General features: G+C 56.6%; 1 protein-coding gene across 1 annotated transcript; it reads left to right on the top strand.

Annotated features, from left to right (window-relative positions):
* Positions 1-3,908: 3,908 nt before the first annotated feature.
* On the top strand, positions 3,909-17,921 carry GMEB2 (glucocorticoid modulatory element binding protein 2; the record flags this gene model as incomplete). The annotated part of the gene is made up of 9 exons (XM_079718713.1): positions 3,909-4,039; positions 4,409-4,506; positions 5,061-5,188; positions 10,765-10,868; positions 13,281-13,438; positions 15,263-15,334; positions 15,958-16,095; positions 16,384-16,506; positions 17,021-17,921. The coding sequence occupies 9 exons, from the start codon at positions 3,909-3,911 to the stop codon at positions 17,677-17,679; spliced, it is 1,611 nt and encodes a 536-aa protein (XP_079574839.1). The 3' UTR covers positions 17,680-17,921.
* Between the last annotated feature and the right edge of the window lie 1,189 nt (positions 17,922-19,110).

Genomic DNA, 19,110 nt, shown 5'->3' with positions numbered 1-19,110 from the left:
TAAAAATGTATTTGTTTATTTGGCTGCGTCGGGTCTTAGTTGCGTCGTGCAGGCTTAGTTGCTCTGTGGCCTGTGGGATCCTAAGTTCCCTGACCAGGGCTCGAACCCGCGTCCCCTGCATTGGAAGGCGGATTATTAACCACTGGACCACCAGGGAAGGCCCCACTCCTGCCTGCTTTTAAATTGTGTTGTTGTTGTTGAGTTCTTTGTATATTCTGCATGCAAGTTCTTTGTCAGACATGGCAATTTGCAAGCATTTTCTTCCACCTATAGCTTGTCTTTGCATTTTCCACTATATTCTCTATTCGCTGTATTGTAATATACATACTTCATTTGGGGGCAGGTTTATGTTCACAGCACAGTTGAGCAGGAGCCCCCAGAGTTCCCATGTGCCCCCTTCCCAGCCTCCCTCAGCACTAACATCCTCACCAGAGTAGTATGTTTGTTACAATCACAAACCCCAGTTGACCCGTCATCAGCCAGAGTCTATAGTTTACATTGGGGTTCACTTTTGGTGTTGTACAGTGTATGTTTTATTTTTATATTTTTTAATTAAGACTTAAGTTTTCAGAGCACTTTCAGGTTTACAACAAAATTGAGAAAGAGTTTTAGAGACTTCCCATGTACTCCCTGCCCCCACACGTGCATGGCTTCCCCTATTAATGAAATCACTCAACAGAGGGTATGTTTTTTACGAAGAATGAACCTACATTGACACATCAGAACCATCCAAAGCCCATAGTTTACCTTGGGGTGCCCCCTTGGTGTTGTACATCCCGTGGGTTTTGACAGATGCGTGATGGTGAATATCCACCACGACAGTATCACACAGAGTAGTTTCACTGCCCTAAACATCCTCTGTGCTTCGCCTATTCATCCTCCTGCCCACCCCCCAACCCTCTGGCAACCACTGGTCTCTTCAGGCTGGCTTCTGTGACTTCACAGTGTGCATTTAAGGGTCTGCCGTGTCTTTTTTTTAATAAATAAATAAATTTATTTATTTATGGCTGCGTTGGGTCTTTGTTGCTGCGCGTGGGCTTTCTCTAGTTATGGCGAGCAGGGGCTACTCTTCGTTGCAGTGCACGGGCTTCTCATTGCGGTGGCTTCTCTTGTTGCGGAGCACGGGCTCTAGGCATGTGGGCTTCAGTAGTTTTGGCACGTGGGCTCAGTAGTTGTGGCTTGTGGGCTCTAGAGCGCAGGCTCCGTAGTTGTGGCACACGGGCTTAGCTGCTCCATGGCATGTGGGATCTTCCCGGACCAGGGCTCGAACCCGTGTCCTCTGCATTGGCAGGCGGATTCTTTTTTTTTTTTTTTTTTTTTTTGCGGTACACGGGCCTCTCACTGTTATGGCCTCTCCCGTTGCAGAGCACAGGCTCCGGACGCGCAGGCTCAGCGGCCATGGCTCACGGGCCCAGCCTCTCCGTGGCATGTGGGATCTTCCCAGACCGGGGCACGAGCCCATGTCCTCTGCATCGGCAGGCGGACTCTCAACCACTGCGCCACTGGGGAAGCCTGGCAGGCAGATTCTTAACCACTGTGCCACCAGGGAAGTCCCTGCCGTGTCTTTTTGTGGCTTCGTACTCACTTCTTTTGTCTCTGGATGACCGTCCAGAGGTCATTCCATGGAATATGCAGTTTGCTCCCCCATTCATATGTTGAAGGACTTGATTTTTCTGTCTGCTTAGAACAGTGTTCTCCCCCTTCAGAGGGATAGAGAAGCGGGACCACCGTGTAGGCCCTGGCACCATCCCCTTTGAAGCTGGAGGTGGTCTATGTTTGTGCACAATGAGTCCCACCAGCAGGGTGGAATGTTTGCTTTCAGCTGTCAGACACGCCTAAAGAACCGAAGGGAACAACCATTTATTGTGTTTATCCAGATATTCACCACTTTGGTTGCCTTCCTTCATTCCTGAAGTTCCAGGCTTCCCTCTGCTGTAATTTCCTTCTGTCTGAAGTACTGCATTAGGTCTGATTGTGGCCAGTTCTCTTAATTTTCCTTTATCTGAAAATGTCTTTATTGTGCCTTCATTTCTGAAGGATCTTCTCACTGTTGCAGAATCCTGGGCCGAGGTTCTTTTCTTTCAGCACGTTAAAAATGTCCCTTCCTCGGGCTCTGTGGTTCTGAGGAGAGAGTCCCACAGGCCGTCAAATTGTTGTTCTCATGTGGAAATACATACCTTTTTATCTGCTGCTTTTGGAATGTTCTTAACATTGTCGTTAGTTTTCGGCAGTTTGATTATGTTCTGGGTGTAGATTTCTTTGAGTTTATCCTTTGTGAGGTTTGTTGAGCTTCTTGATGTGTAAGTTTATATTTTTCACTACATTTGGGAAGTGTTCAGCTGTTATTTTTTCAGAGTTTTTTTAGCATCACACTTTTTCCTTCTTTCCTTCTGGGACTCTGGTGATACAGATGGCCAACTTTTTATATTGTTCTGCATTCCCTGAAGCTCTGTTCATTTTGTTTTTCCATCTTCTTTCTGTTGTTCAGATTAGATCATTTGTACTGATCTATCTTTATTTTCATTGCTGTATCTCTTTCCTCTCTCATCTCCATTCTGATATTGAGCCCACCTGGTAGATTTTTTTATTTCTGTTATTACATTTTTTAATTTTCAAATTTCCGCTTGGCTGTGACTTCGGTTCCTGCGGCAGCCCTTTCAAGGACGGCTGGCTCCACTTGTGAAGCAGGAGCGCCCGCAGCTCTGAGGTCACTGTGGATTCTAGTGGTCGCCTTGTATGGGCTTCTCTTGTATAATTTTTCCCTTGAGAATTGGTCAGACTTTCCTGGTTCTTTGTGTGTTAGATAATTCTGGATCATATTCTGGATACATTGAATATTGTGTTGTGAGATTCTGGCTCTCGTTTAAACCCCGTGGAGGATGGAGCATTTTGTTGTAGCAGGAAATGGACCTGGCTTGTGGGTTCTGAGCCCCCTCTGGGCGGGCGTGGTCCTGAGTCAGTTCAGCCTTCCAGCCTGTGCAGTGTTCTCTGGATCTGTCCCATAGGTGCCACCCAAGGCCAGTCTGAGACCTGGGTGGGGGTCGATCCTGGAGGTCGGTCCTCAACATCTTTGGTTGTTGCCATTTGGGGTCAGGTCCACACGCGGACAGGTGCGGAGGGACCCAGGCCTTCACGCACAGCTGGGGGCAGGCCCTTTCTGCCTCCCTCCTCTCCGCAGTCTCCTGCATACTCTCTGACTCCCAGAACCCCCTTCCTTGTGCTTTGGCTAAAAGCCAGGTCTCTTACGTGTCCTCTGTGCTACGACGCATCAGTACCTGGTCTGCCCTGAGCCAAGCGCCACAGGATGGAGAGCAGTGGGGGGCCTCTGGGTCCCCGGAGTTTTCGGTGCCTGCCTGGCCGTGACTGTCATGGAGTTTAGAGGGCCTGGGGCTTGCTGGAGGGCAGAGCCAGCGAAGACAAAATAATGCCTGGGAGGGTCCCCCAGACCAGAGACAGGATTCATCTCCAAGGGCTTTCTTTTGTCTGTTTTTGGGTCGTGCTTCAGCATGCGGGATCTTAGTTCCCCGACCAGGGATCGAACCCATGCCTTCTGCAGTAGAAGCACAGAGTCTTAACCACTGGACCGCCAGGAAAGTCCCTCCGCAGGCTTTCTGTGCACAGCCCTGAGTTCAGGGCGTGGGACCCACCTCCAGAGGTGTCTGCCCACATTCTGGTTCCTTCCCCGTCCCCCGCAGGTGACCAGTGGGCTTTCAGGCCTGTCATGGCTCCGAGATTCTTCCAGGGCTTCCTTTCTCAGTGCTCACTCCATCCTTGCCAGAGCCCGAGGCCCTGGAAGAGCCCTTCTCTTGCATCGCTTCTGTCAGAAGGTAGCGAGGTCCCCATGCAGACCCTGTGCCCCCCTGTTGCCCTGCAGGCCCGGTGCCCTGGCGCCTCCTGTCCGCTGAGCCATGGCCACCCCCGACGTGAGCGTCCACATGGAGGAGGTGGTGGTGGTGACGACGCCCGATACGGCGGCGGATGGCAGCGGCGTGGAGGAGGTGAAGACCGTGCTGGTCACCACCAACCTGGGCCCGCACGGGTGAGGATGGGCACCCGGCCTGGGGGCAGGGGGCGCCAGGGGACGCGGAGCCGCCACCCGGCCAGGAGCGAGTAACGCTTCCCTGACTCTTCTCCCGACACCAAGGTCACAGCTTCGTGTCCCTAAGCGCACGGTAACTTCTCCTCTGACAAGAACACAGTAGGGCCAGTTAGGAACTGGGTTTTCCAAGGGAAGCCAAGGAGCAACGCCTGTGGGGTCAGCAGCGCGGTGACAGGCAGCGCGTGGCCCTGAGCCTGCCGCGCCGTGACCTCGGGCTGGACTGGAAGGTCGGGCAGAAGTGGCAGCAGAGCGCGAGGCCGGCTGTCGTTGCGGGTGTTAACATCTCCTTTCTCCTCCCCTCTGTTCCAGGAGTGACCTGACGGAGGGTAACATGGAGACGGAAAACGCCGCGGCAGCTGCTGCAGCCGCATTCACAGCGTCCTCGCAGCTCAAGGAGGCCGTGCTAGGTAGGGAGCCTGCCTTCTCGTGGCAGCGCCCGCAGGCAACTCTGGAGGTGGCTTTTCCGAGGGGACGGTCCTCCCATCAGTAGGGGGCCAGTCAGAGGTTCCTGAGGCTCTCCTGTGGGCTCTTCTTCAGAGGTGGCGCCACAGAGGCCCTGGCTCCAGGGTCTCCAGGTGTGGCCTTGGCCTGTGGCTGGCGGGGAGAGCTTGGTTTTGCGGTTCTACTTAGTGTAGCTGTCAGTGAGTGGCAGTGAAGATGATTTATCACCTTTGGTCTTTTCCTATTGCCTAACACTGAAGGCCTCAGAGCTCTTCCAAATGTTAAGAATAGGTTTTCTCTGGAATTGTGCCAGGTAATGTTTGTTTCCTTCAGTGGCTCTTTATTTCGGGCTGATGAGAAATGTCCCCGCCCACCTTGGTCCTGTCTCAGTCCCTCCTGGATTTTAGTTTCTGGTTTCTAGGTTGGTAGTTAATGTTGTGCTTCTGCGGGAAGTGCTTTGGAGAAGTTGTAACTGATTTTCTATGTTGCCCCTTTCCCTGTCGACACGCCTGGTGAGAAGTGAAGATGGCTGAAGAGGAGGAGAGCCTGGAGGCCGAGATCGTGTACCCCATCACCTGCGGGGACAGCAGAGCCAACCTCATCTGGAGGAAGTTTGTGTGCCCCGGCATCAATGTGAAGTGTGTTCAGGTGAGGGTTCTGGTGCAACCAGAGCACAGGCCTGCGTGCCAGGCTGCAGGGAGGGGCCCCCAGTACTGCAGCTGTGAAGCAAACAAAAGAAGACCCCTACAGCAGGGGGTGTGACCTGTGGGGGGCAGTTCAGAAGGCAGAAATCCCGTGCTTGGGAGAGCAGAGGAGAAGGAAGGAGCCTTCAGGGACAGACAGGATTGTCGCTGGGGCACACGGAGAGCCTCAGGGCAGAGATTCTCTGTTCCTGGAGCAAAGCTGTGGAGAGAGGCTGGGAAGGCAGCTCTGCTGACGCTGGGATTGGCAGTGACTCTGCTGGGCAGGTTGAACGAGAGGGATGCTTTGCAAAGACTCAGCAGCAGCCGTGAGTGAGACGGAGGGGAGAGGTCGGCTCCTTCTGCAACGCGATGGTTTAGGTACCCAGACTCACCTTGTGCTGAAAACAGCCAAAAATGCCACTTAAGATATTTTCGTAATGCATCTTCTAGATACCTCCTTAAGCTGGTAAAAGAGGACAAAATAGTCATGCCCAGGGCCTGAATAAAGGTGGATTATAGAGGGAGGCCAAGCACCAACCCCGGCTTTTGTCTGAGAGCCTTTGCCCGACACTGATTTTCTCAGCCTCATGGGGCTGGAGATGAGAAGGTGAAGCCCAGGGCTCCCAACTTGCATGTGTTGTTGGGGGCAGAGATTGTCCCTGTGATGCTGCTACTTCCAGAGGTCTCTACCCTCAGTGTTGGGGGTTAGAGAGTATGCTAATCACATACTCCCCGTCCCCTCTATCCCCCAGGGCATGGAAAGCTCCTGTCTCATGTCTTAGCACCGGGTGGAAGAGAGAACCCTCTTGAGGATTCACATGTGGCCTGTATAGTGTGAACACCTTTAGCTAAGAGTTTAGTCGTAGGTTGTTCCTGGCTGGCAGCTCCCCCAGGAATCTGACAAAAGCAAATGAAAAATCCTTTTTGGTAGAACTCATCTTTATCTCAGGTTTCAAGTGATTTTGACAGACAAAGTTCCAAGAAAAGGAGCAGCTCACAGTAAAGCAAAACAAAACACTGAGCACACAGGAAATAAAGCACCTGAATGAGTGCACACAGAAACCACAGATAGCAGAATCGGACCCACAAGTGCTGCAGGTTGGAATTTTGAGACACAGAATATAAAATAATTATGTTTAATTTACTTCAAGAAATAAAAGAGGGCTTCCCTGGTGGCGCGGTGGTTAAGAATCTGCCTGCCAAAAAAAAAAAAAGAATCTGCCTGCCAATGTAGGGGACATGGGTTCAAGCCCTGGTCCAGGAAGATCCCACATGCCGCAGAGCAACTAAGCCTGTGTGCTACAACTACTGAGCCTGCGCTCTAGAGCCCGTGAGCCACAACTACTGAGCCTGCGTGTCACAACTACTGAAGCCCGAGCGCCTAGAGCCCGTGCTCCGCAACGAGAGAAGCCACCACAATGAGAGGCCTGTGAACCGCAACTAAGAGTAGCCCCTGCTCACCGCAACTAGAGAAAGCCCATGCACAGCAATGAAGGCCCAACGCAGCCACACACACACACACACACAAATTAATTAAAAATAACAACAGCAACAAGCTAGAGGGACTTCCCTGGTGGCACAGTGGATAAGACTCCAAATGCAGGGGGCCTGGGTTTGATCCCTGGTCAGGGAACTAGATCCCACATGCATGCTGCAACTAAGAGTTTGCATGCCACAACTAAGGAGCTCATGAGCTGCAACTAAGGAGCCCACCTCCTGCAACTAAGACCCAGTGCAACCAAATAAATAACTATTAAAAAAAAAAAGCTAGAAGTGAAAAACAGAATTAAAATTGAACACTTAAGTGGATGGATTTTACAGCACATTAGACACAGTTGAAGAGATAATTAGTGAAATGGAAGAGAGAAGTGAAGAAGTTATCCAGACAATGATCCCCCAAAATGTCATGAGGGAAGATGGAAGCACAAGAAAGTCTAATGCATCTATCTGAATTCTGAGAGGAGAGAGCGTCTGAGAACGTTCGTAACCTAGGAAAGAGAGCAGCCCAGAGTTCAAGAGACGTAGCAGATCCTAAACTGAATGAATAAGAAGAAACCAGCCACATTTCAAAATCTACATGGGTGCCAGTGCAGAGGACCTTCCACTGGCTCCTGGGATGCTTTAGCATCAGAATAATGAATGATAGTTATGGATTATGATTCAAGTAAAAACAATCTATGGGCCCATATTTATTGCAGTGTATTTCATGTTATTTATTTACATTGACACAAGGGAGAGGTTAAACTCTTACACCAACTAACAAATGTAGAAGGGGTGCTGGAGCCAGAGTGCCACAAGGGGGTGCTGAAACTAGTCAGGGGAAGCTGGATGACGGACATTTGGTCTCCAGGTACCCCCATCATTGAGGTACTGCTTACAGAGGCAAAGCAGGAACGGCAGGGGGAAGCCTGCAGATCACTCCCTAAATGTGATGACGTTTGGGCATCAGTATCGGGACCAGCCTCCATCCCGGCCTTCTGATCGAATGGGCAGGGATTCTGTGGCATTCCCGACAAAAACCCACAACCTGACTCTACTTGGGAAAACGTCAGACAGACAAAAACTGAGGGGCACAATTTTTGTCTACAAAAACACTGACCTGCATGCTTCACAGATGTTGAGGTCAGGAAGACACCATCGGGCCGAGGAGCTGCTCTGGGTCAAGGAGGCAAGACGCAGTGGTCAGTGCAGCGCGAAGTCAGGCCATGTCCTGCGTCAGAGAAAAGTTGCCACAAAGACCATTATTGGGACAGTTTGTGAAATTGGAATATTGCCTGTGGATCAGATAATAATACATTAATGGTAGTTTCCTGATGTTGAGAGCTGTGTGTGGTTATGTAGGAACCTTGTTCTCAGAAAATAGGCGTGAAGGACTCAGGGTGGCTACCCCGCAAGCGTTTAGAGTTGGGCCCTGTGTGGAGAGCGAGCCTGGGGAAGGGGCCGCTGGGGCTCTGACTGTACCTGCAGTTATTTTATAAGGTTGAAATCACAGCAGAATTAAAAGTTAGAAGCAAAAGAGATGTAATAACAAGAGCAGTGGAGCAAGACCCCCCGGCAGCTGAGCTCTAAAGACTCCCAGGGAGCCAGGGGACTGGCGCAGGGCGGGTCTCCTTGTGCCAGGAGAGGAAAGCTGCACACAGTGAAATCGTCTTCAGAAATTAGGAGAAACAAAGACATTTTCAGGCAAAACTGTGTTTGCCACCAGCAAGTCGTAACTAAAGGTATTCTAACAAATGATTTCAGGCAGAGGGAAAGTGGTTCCAGAGAAGAGCTTTTAGGTGGCTGGAGGCCTGGAGAGTGGAGGAGGTGGGTGAGTCTAAGGTGATGGGCTCTGCAGTGCTGGTGCGCATCCTAGGAGGCTCTGCACGCTCTGTGGTGGGATGGTTGGAGGGCTGTGAGTGGGATCAGCTGGCCCACCCTGACAGTGGGGCACACCTGCCCAACCAGCAGAGGAGAGCCTGGTCCCCCAGAGGGAGACGGGATGGGGGTGCGCACAAGGTGCAAGGGAGAGACAGGCCGGCAGGTGGTGCTGCAGTGTCCGGGTGTGGGCAGGGCCAGAGGCGATGGCCAGAGAGGGTGTCACGTGGTGGGGGCAGAGGCCGGGCCCAGTGTGGACTTCCTTGGCTCGGGCAGTGGCCAGTGAGGTCCTCCGACTCTGACTCTGCCTGTCTGCCCAGGCTCAGGCCTGGCTCCCGACCAGCTGACTGAGTGGATGAGTGGCTTCCTGACTCAGAGAAAGAGTGCAGGGCTCAGGCAGTTAGGACAGCTGCTTCCAGTCAAGAGGGGCTTCCCAGGCTGGTGGCGTTTGCCGCGACCAAGTGCACTGGAGATACAGGCAGACCTCGGAGACGCTGCAGGTTCAGTTCCAGACCGCCTCAGTAAAGCCCATGTCGCAATAAGAAGAGTCACACACACGGTTTGGTTTCCTCGCACATGTAAACATTATGTTTACACTAGACTGTGCTCTGTTAATGGTGTCACAGCAGTATGTCTGAAAACGATGTACATACCTTAACTTAAAAGTACTTTATTGGTAAAAAATGCTGGCCGTCATCTGAGCTTTCGGAGCGGCAGTAGTAACGTCAAAGATCACTGCTCACACGTCACCGTAACAACCATAGTAATAACGAAAAAGTTTGATATATTGCGAGAATTACCAGAAAGTGTCACACAGACCGGAAGTGAGCAACTGCTCTTGAAAAACGGTGCCGATAGCCTTGCTCAAAACGGGGTTGTCACGAACCTCCAATTTGCAGAATATGACTATCTGTGGAGTGCTACAAAGCAAGTGTGGCTGAGTTGAGGTGCTTTTGCTCCAGTGGCATGGTAACCTGGGCCCAACCTGACACAGACTGCAGGGCGCCCGAAAGGCAGCCGCCGGGGAAGGGGAACCCTGGGAAGGGGACGCCTGGGACGGCCGGCACCCTGGCCAGGGTCCAGCTGTGCATCCAGGCCACAGTTGGAGCTTTCGTTTCTGCCTCTCCTGAGACCAGTGACTTATCCATCCCCAGCCTGCTTGTTTTCTTGCTTTTTTTTAAATAAAGCTGTGCGCAGGCTTTCTCTAGGTGCAGAGAGCGGGGGCTACCCTTCATTGAGGTGCGTGGGCTTCTCATTGCGGTGGCTTTTCTTGTTGCTGAGCACGGGCTCTAGAGGCATGGGCTTCAGTAGTTGTGGCATGTGGGCTCAGTAGTTGTGGCTCACAGGCTCTAGAGCGCAGGCTCAGTAGTTGTTGTGCACTGACTTTGTTGCTCCATAGCACGTGGGATCTTCCCGGACCAGGGCTCGAACCCATGTCCCCTGCACTGGCAGGCAGATCCTTAACCTCTGTGCCACCAGGGAAGTCCTTTGTTTTCTAAGTAAAGGCAGTTTTATGTTGGTTCTTTGGTTCCGGTAATTTCTTGTTTAATAAGACTGAATAGGATACTTTACCTTCTCAGGCCACTGTTGGGGGAAACTAGCAGACCTGTGAGGCGGGGGGCAGTTCCCTGACTTTGAAGTGGACGTGTGCTCCTGGGCCGTGAAGGCTGCCGTTAGGGGTGGGCCAGGCCGGCTGAAGGGACATTCACAGCTGACCCTGTGCACTGTGTCTCCTGTTCCTTGGTGTGACATATGTGTATATTATTTGTGGAATAAGTTATGCATAAGGAGGTTTGCCAGTTGCTGTCTGAAGGGAGGGAGAGAGTGCTGTGCCTTTCTGAGTGGTGTGGGGTCCTTGGGTCCCAGGCATTGGGTGTGTGGCTCGGGGGAAGCGCCAAGCACTTAGCTCCCTCCCCGCTGGGGGTCAGTGTCTGACTACCCGCTGGGGCAGGAGGAGGCCAGCTCCCCGCTCCAGCCCCTGTGCACAGGGGTCAGGCTCGTCTCACATGGCGATTCTTTCCTGAATCCTGAATGTCAGGTTGAGAGCCGGCCCACGGCTCCACCGCATCTGCCCTGCCGTCCACCCCGTTTCCCAGGCCAGCTCTGGGGGCGGGTGGTGTCAGGCAGGAGAGAAGGGCCGTGGGGAGGCTCTGGGCTGACTTCGCTCTGCTCTTCCCTCCACAGTACGATGAGCATGTCATCAGCCCCAAGGAGTTCGTGCACCTGGCCGGCAAGTCCACCCTGAAGGACTGGAAGCGAGCCATCCGCATGAACGGCATCATGCTCAGGTGGGTGGGGCGCGGGCGTGGGGCGGGAGACAGGATGGGGCGGGGGACCAGTGGGAGGGACTGGGCAGGGATGGGCCGGTGACCCTATGTCGGGGAGCACTGTGGCCACTGCTTTCTCATTGGGTTTTGCGTTTTGAAGATGAGGGGCATTTTCTGCATGAGGATTGTGGACAGCGTCCCCGGGGCTGGGCCGCCCACACCCCTGCCAGCACGTGACCCTGTCAGACTTGCAGGGGTTTCTGTCTTGCTTTTTTTTTTTAATTTATTTATTGTTTTTGTCTGCATTGGGTCTTTGTTACTGCGTCTGGGCTTTCTCTAGTTGCGGCAAGCAGGGGCTACTCTTCGTTGCGGTGCGCAGGCTTCTCACTGCGGTGGCTTCTCTTGTTGTGGAGCACGGGCTCTAGGAGTAGTGCGGGCTTCAGTAGTTGTGGAGCGTGGGCTCAGTAGTTGTGGCTCGTAGGCTCTAGAGCTCAGGCTCAGTAGTTGTGGCGCACAGGCTTAGTTGCTCCGCGGCATGTGGGATCTTCCTGGACCAGGGCTCGAACCCGTGTCCCCTGCATTGGCAGGCGGATTCCCAACCACTGCACCCCCAGGGAAGCCCTTTCTGTCTTGGTTTGATCACCACCAGTCCCTTACCGAGGCACCTGTGACTGTGTCACCAGGAAGACACCGGCTGTGAAGCTGTCTGCGCATCAGGACAGTGGCCAGGCCAGCCTTCTTCCTCCTGAGGCAGCACCTACCCCCGTGTGCCTCCCGCCATCACCCCAGACTCGGGTCCCTGTTGAGAGCCTGCGCTTCTTTAAGCTGCTGTGCATTCGTCTGTCCAGTTGTCCAGACACTGTCCTTTCTGGATGGCCAGTCTGCCAGCAAGGGTCCTGTCCGGACTGTCTGTGTTCACTGGCAGCATTGGTCTCCTCCAAGCTGCACTGTTCCTGTGACCTTGTGACAGTCGTAGCATTGACGCTTTCAGGGGGTCTTGGCCTAGAGCCCCAACTTTCCTGTTTCTAGAGCCAGTCCTGCTGGCCTGTGCCCCATCGGCTTCCCTTGTCGGTGGCGGGGTCTTGGTGAGGTGTCTAGTCACCTTTCTCCCTGTACACTTCATCTTCCCTTTGAAATTGAGTAGGAATTGGTGGGAAGCTTCAGGCCGGCTCTTTGCTACTTCACACCGACATCAGTTCCAAGAATGTCAAGTGTCTGGAGTGTCCTGCTCAGGCTCTCCCGTAGGGCCCTCTGCGGTGCCCGTTCCACCAGCCGCCCTGGTGGGTGTGGCCTGTCACGGGTGGCCTTCTGAGCTCCTCCCTTCCACCTGTGAAACGGGAAGGGTGATGCCGCTTCCAAGAAGGCTGAGGACAGACTAGGCTTTTGTGTTTATACCCCCAGGAACGTTAATGCCTAATTTCCACGTTTTAACATTTCCTGCTTTGGTGGTAACGGCTTGCCCCTCTGAATTGGCCCCTGCTGCCTGTCTGTCCAGAGACAGCCATGGTTTTTCATGGTGTCCAGAGTGGCAGGATCTGGTCGCTTTGTTGCTGAAGGGGCCCCTCTCCTTCCTGTGCTTATTCCCAGGGGAAGCGGCTTCTTGCTGTCCTTGGGCATGTCTGCTGCCCTGGGTGCCTGCAGCCCGTGGGAGCCCTGTCACTCTCCCTAGGGAGCCCCTTCCTTCCCCCGGAGCAGCTTTGCACCCTCCCATCAACCCAGCTCTTTCCTCTCTCAGCCCCACCTGCCGCCGGGCGTATCCTGGTGGTGCGGCTGTGACCGTTTCATTGGAAGAGCACCGCCGGGAGGTGCCATCTGCTGCACTCCCTGGAGCCAGCGCGTTCACGCTGCCCCAAGGCCGAGGTGGGCGGCAGCCCCAGAGCCGTCCGATCCTTTCGCGGGTTGAGGCAGGCCAGTCGAGATGCACCGAACTGAAGTCCAGGACCTCTGGGAGAGGCCAGAGAGGAGGGCCTTGGGGGCGTTCCAGCAGGCAGGGTACATGTGGTGCCGTCCTGGTAAAACTGAGGCTGGGAGGTGACACAGCGAGAATCCAGAGGCACTGGTGCTGTTGGTGCTTCTGGAGGGTCTCGCTTTTTGGGCCACGCACAAGGCGGGTATGCCACCATCAGCACCTCTTTTGGCCCTGAGTCCCCCGCCGGGGCTGGCAGGCAGCAGAGCGTCTCGGAGAGGCCCAGCCCCTCAGTGCTGACCGGCGTCTCTGGACAGCCACCTCCCTCGGAGCACCAGCCACTGTGGTCGCTCTTCCTGTGGACAGAGCCACACGCGGGCGTTCCCATGCCAGCTGAGAGAGCTGTGCTGGGGTGTTGGAGAGGCCGGCCCGGGAGCCCCGGTGGAGCCTGCCTGCGCAGACACACCACTGTGGGCCCGCCCCGGGGCAGGCCTTCCACGGCTGACACCCCGCCCTCCTCTGCTCAGGAAGATCATGGACTCCGGGGAGCTGGACTTCTACCAGCATGACAGGGTCTGCTCCAACACCTGCCGCAGCACCAAGATCGACCTCTCGGGGGCCCGTGCATCCCTGGGCAGCCCCACGCCTGCTGAGTACATCCCGCTCACGCCCGCCACGGCCGACGGTACGTGCTGGGCCAGCCACAAGCGGGGCCTCCCTGTCCACTCAGCTGTCCCTTCCAGGCCCCAGGGGTCAGCAGCCACCTCCTTCCTCACCGAGGAAGTCTAGCTGAATTGCTGTTCCATCCACAGGGAAGACTGAAGTACTTCCTCTTTTTAAGCCATTTTTATTACAAAATACAATGATTCATATGTAGAGAAAAGTATGAAGAATAACAGAGCAAACGTCCAGTACCCACCCCAACCTGTGACCAGTTCAGGGAGTGCCCCACATGCCTGGTCTGCCATCTGTCCTTGCCCTGGGGCCGCTCCCCCTGGCACTTGGTTCCGGCTCGTGCACTTCCCTGCAACTTGAGATTTGTTGATGTGTTTATGATGTTCTGTGTTGGCATCTGTTGCTCTAACTGGTGGAAGGACTAAACATTTCCTGGAATTCCTTCCAGATTTTTGAATACAGAGATTCTTTTTAAAACAAGTTAGCATGAAATCCGGTCCCAAGTTCCCTGTTCATGTTGCCCATTGATAACTTGGTGGCGCTACCTTTCCTGTGATGGGAATTGCATTGTCCCTAAGTTGTTGCTCCACAGGTCAGTCTGGGCCTGCTGCCGTGTGGCCAGGGACTGTCCTCATGGCTGACCAGACGGTGGTTGGTCGAGGGGCCTTGTCCTGTACTTGGGAGGATGGAGAGGGAGGCTCGGGGGCAAAGTGAGGTCCTGGGGTTCACCCCGAATGAGTCCCTGCACCCTAACTGCACGGCCTGGCAGCCGGCCCAGTTTGGGGGTCCCTCCCAGGAGCTCTAGGAACACGCAGGCTGCCAGCAGTCAGGGCCGGCCCTGGGACTGCACTACACAGTGTGGGAGGGGCTGGGTCACGGCAAGGCCCCCGCCCCCAGGAGACACAGGGAGACAGCACTCCTGGTGGGCCGGTGGCTTCCGTGGGAACAGGGCCTCCTCCGGGTCATTGGGTCCAGACTCTCTGTTCTGCCTTGTAAAAGGCGGCCGCAGTGACAGATCTCCAGGAAGGCTCCGGGCGCTGACGCTCCAGTCAGAGCGCCGTGTCCGGTAAAGGCCACATGGGGTTTTGGGGGTTAGCTCTTAGAAGTCTGTTGTCCCTGGGTGGCTTGGATGGTCTGTCGCTTTGCTTAAACTCACCTCCGTGGTGGTCTCCAGCCAGAGTCCTCAGAACACCTGAGTTGCCTCTCGTGGAGTTACAAGCTCTGTATCAGCCCAGACTAAGAAAGAGCTATTTCAGGCATCTAACAACCCCAGCACGATGTCTTCGTCAGATGTGAAAGAGGCTGGCATGAGGTCAGAAAGCTTACCCAGAGGTTAGGTTTCCAGGCTTGTTTCTAAGCCCCAAATGGCCAAATCCAAACTGTGTCCAGGACCCTGCAGACACTAGAGTCAGAGGTGAACCAGCTTGGGTGGCTTGCATCTCTAAGTCCCACTTCTGATTTACAAAAATGGAAACATGGTAGCTGCTGAGATGGACGCTTGGTGTCAGTGAGACAGAGACCCCAAGAGCAGGCCAGGCAGGAAGGCTGGCCTGGGGCCCCTGGCCAGCAGGCTGTAGAAGCTCGTGACCGCGACAAGGACAGCAGAATGTTGAGGACACGTGGACAGGTGCGAGGAGGCATGTTCCAGCTCCTTCTTTGTACATGTTTAACAGTGAAATTAGAACGCAAGGCACATGTATGCTCTGTTGTGCTCATGCACCTCAGTCAATTTTGTGAAAATGCGGGTGGGGGCAGCGAGTCAGAGCTGGGGCGGGTGGTGGGTGGGATGCTGGCCTGTCGCAGGCGAGGCTCACCGGGCTCATCTTGGTTGCAGTGAATGGGGCTCCTGCCACTATCACCATCGAGACTTGTGAGGACCCTGGGGACTGGACCACAGCCGTAGGAGGTGCGGGCCTTCCTGGGCTTCTCACGGTGGGGGCGGGGCCTTCCCGGGGCTTGTCAAGGTGGGGAGGCGGGGCCTTCCTGGGCTTCTCATGGCGGGGGCAGGGCCTTCCCAGGACTTGTCAAGGTGGGGAGGCGGGGCTTTCCTGGGCATCTCGCGGCAGGGGCGGGGCCTTCCTGGGCTTCTCATGGCGGGGGCAGGGCCTTCCCAGGACTTGTCAAGGTGGGGAGGCGGGGCTTTCCTGGGCGTCTCGCGGCAGGGGCGGGGCCTTCCTGAGCCTCTCATGGCGGGGGCAGGGCCTTCCCAGGACTTGTCAAGGTGGGGAGGCGGGGCTTTCCTGGGCATCTCACGGAGGGGGCGGGGCCTTCCCGCGGCTTTTCACCCGGGGAGTGTGTTGGGGCGGGGCTCCGATTTGCGGCTGGCTTCGCCTTTGCAGACCGCCGGGCCGTCCTCTTGCAGGAAGCGCAGGGCCGACCCACTGGCCTTGCGCATGTGGCTGTGGGGGACACAGCTGCCCCTCAGAGCCGTGTCCTCCTGGCAGTTCTTTGGTCCTCCGTGTGGTTGGAACCGGCGGTGGGGCTGCCTGTGCAGGACTCCCCATCTCTGAGCCTCTCCTTCTCTCACAGATGACACGTTTGCCTTCTGGCGAGGGCTGAAGGATGCAGGCCTGCTGGACGAGGTCATACAGGAGTTCCACCAGGAGCTGGTGGAGACCATGAAGGGTCTGCAGCAGCGGGTCCAGGGCCCTCCCCTGCAGCTCCGAGGTGAGCGGCCTTGCCCTGCCCTGGTCTGTGGGCCCGGAGGCCTCTTCTGCGCATGGTGGTGGCGGTGGTGGGCGGCTTCAGGACGCCGTGGGTGCAGCCTGCTCCTCTGGCTCCGAGCTGAGCCCCAGCGTCGGCGGGGGTGGGCGGTTAGCCTGCTCCCACCAGGTCCCTCCTTGCCACCGGGACGAAGCTGAGCCCGGGAATCAGGAACCTGCTGGGCCCCATCCCTCATCTCACCAGGGGCTGTGGGGTGCCCGTGCTCCCCGTGTGCTCGCCCTGCCCTTGCAGACGCCGTCCTCCTCAACAACATCGTGCAGAACTTCGGCATGCTGGACCTCGTGAAGAAGGTGCTGGCCAGCCACAAGTGCCAGATGGACCGCTCTCGGGAGCAGTACGCCCGCGACCTGGCAGGTGCGCTGGCCTTGCGCTGTGACCCGCACAGCTGCGCGGGAGCTGCGGGGGCACGGGCTCGGTGACCCCAGGATGACCCCAGCCAGACTTCCCGTGAATTCACCCTCGGCCCCGCGATTTGCCTGTGAGGTGGCGCCTTCCTGGGGAGGTGCCTGTGGCCACGCATGAGACAGGCTGCTTACGTGCTGTGCCCTCCTTATCTTAATACGTCACCAAGGCAGATTTCCTGCGAGCGCTAGGATGATTGGAACACAGTAGAGAACAGGGAAGTCCTGTCCCCACGTCGGGCAGCGCAAGGCAGCTGCTCAGGATATGACTCTTTTGCTTCCTCAGAGCAGTGGGTCCCCATCAGAGCAGCCCCACAGAGAGTGTCACTGCAAGGGCCGTGGGGGACAGGACGGAGCATCACTGTGAGGACATGCGGGTCAGGCCCCAAGTCAGCGCAGGCCCTGGCCAGGGCAGGTTGTGGGTGCCCGCTGTGCCCCGCAGTCACGCCCTGTCGCTGTCCCCGCAGCCCTGGAGCAGCAGTGTGACGAGCACCGCCGTCGGGCCAAGGAGCTCAAGCACAAGTCGCAGCACCTCAGCAACGTGCTCATGACGCTGACGCCTGTCTCCCTGCCCCCGCCTGTGAAGCGGCCCCGGCTTGCAAGGGCCACATCCGGGCCAGCCGCCATTGCCTCGCAGGTGCTCGCCCAGTCCGCCCAGATCGCCCTGACCCCCGGTGTGCCCGTCTCCCAGCTCACCAGCGTGCCGCTGGGCAAAGTGGTGTCCACCCTGCCCTCCCCCATACTGGGCAAGGCCATGCCCCAGGCTGCTCCGGCAAGCTCCCCCGCTTCACCGCTGCTTGGGGGCTACACGGTGCTGGCCTCCTCGGGCACCACCTTCCCCAGCACGGTGGAGATCCACCCGGACGCGTCCAGCCTCACGGTCCTGAGCACAGCCGCCATGCAGGACGGCAGCACTGTGGTCAAGGTGGTGAGCCCGCTGCAGCTGCTCACCCTGCCCGGCCTGGGCCCCACCCTGCAGAACGTGGCCCAGGTTTCACCGGGGGGCAGCACCATCGTGACGGTGCCCACGGGAGCTGTTGAGAGCGCCGTGGCCGCCCCGGGACCCGAGGAGCACACGGCCACCATTGAGGTGGCCGCCATGGCGGAGGGCCACGAGCACAAGTAGCCGTCGGCAGAAGGCAAGGCCCCTCGTGGGCACAGGGCTGGCCACCTCTCCTCAGGCCGTGGCTGGCCGGGAGCACAGCGCTGGCGCCCGGCGGGCCACACGGGGCTGCTGAACCAAAGAGAGGAAACGCCAAAACAGACGGAGAGGAGAGGAGAGGGACATGGCGGCAGCCTGAGACACGGGTCTCCGGGTTCTGAGCCTCCTCCCCTGTTTTCTTGGGAAATATATTTTTCCATCTGTTGCTTATTAATACTGTTTACATGTGGGGCCTTGGTCAGGAGCCAGGTCGGGGAGGCCAAGGGGGCCCAGGTGCAGCTGGCAGCAGAAGCAGGGCAGGGAGCGGGGCCCCGGCCCGCCGGCTGGGGTCGGCCGTTACTAACACATGTCTTGGGAACCGTCCCCAAGTGTGGAAACCCATGGATCCTATGGATTTGGTTTCTTCCCACAGTTTTCTGTAGGTTTAGTGTGGCCAGCACCCTGTTCTCCCATCTCTGGAACAGGCATCAGTGGTGCTGCAGGTCTGCAGGTGGCTCAGGTGGGGCTGCAGGGCACCCAGGGGTCGGGGTGCAGACCCCGGGGCACCTGCCTGGCCAGAGGGGCCGAGGGGCCTGAGCAGCACAGGCCAGAGGGGGGCACCCCGCCCCCACTCCTGCCTGGCAGTTGCTCAGGGGCTCAGGGGCCATTGCACACGCTCTGGGGGTATTTTTAAGTGAACTCCTTAGTAGGCTTCTAGGAAGAGTCAGGTTTATAGTGTTTTCAACCTAAACGACGCTGAGTGCCTAGGCTTCCCAATCTGTTCTGGGTTCCAGAGTGTTTTGTACACAGGGACTGTCGGGAAGGCCCCCAGGGGAGCGAGATGGTGGGTGTCCCCTGCGGCTTTGGCCTGAGGAGGGCGCGTGGAAGGAACAAGCAGGGGCTCTGGAGGGTTCACTCCCAGTTGGGACGCGCCTCAGATCAGGGCTCGTGATCCCCTGTGTTCGGCGTGCTGGTGGGGCCCTCTCCTGGAGGCGGGCTGCACCCCACCGGCCAACACTGGTGCCCCAGGGCGTTCGGGGCCAGTGCTGGGTGAGGTGGGGGCACCCAGATGCTCGCGGGAAGGATGTCCGTGGGCCAGCCGGCCCTCTGGTCTTCTGGTTGCGGACTCAGGAGGAAGAGCAGGGAGGGGCCTTCCTGCAGGCCTTGAGCCACCGCAGCAGAGGGTCCCCACGGGCACCCTGGGCCTCCTGTCTGTCACCTGTGGAGACCCAGAGAGAAGCCACTGCCCGCCTCGCACTTTGAAGGGAACTGGGCTCCGTCCATCCATCCATCCGTCCTTCCGTCTGTCAGGTGGCCCGGACCCCACCTCAGCGCCCTCGCCCCGCATCAAGCACCGAGGCTGTTTTGTTTCCGTCACGTCTGGTTGGCCGTTGTCTCGGGCCTGCTGGTGTCAGT

Source organism: Hyperoodon ampullatus (genome assembly GCF_949752795.1).
Source record: "Hyperoodon ampullatus genome assembly, chromosome: 14".
Taxonomy (NCBI): domain Eukaryota; kingdom Metazoa; phylum Chordata; class Mammalia; order Artiodactyla; family Ziphiidae; genus Hyperoodon; species Hyperoodon ampullatus.
This window is presented reverse-complemented; position numbering and strand designations above follow the sequence as displayed.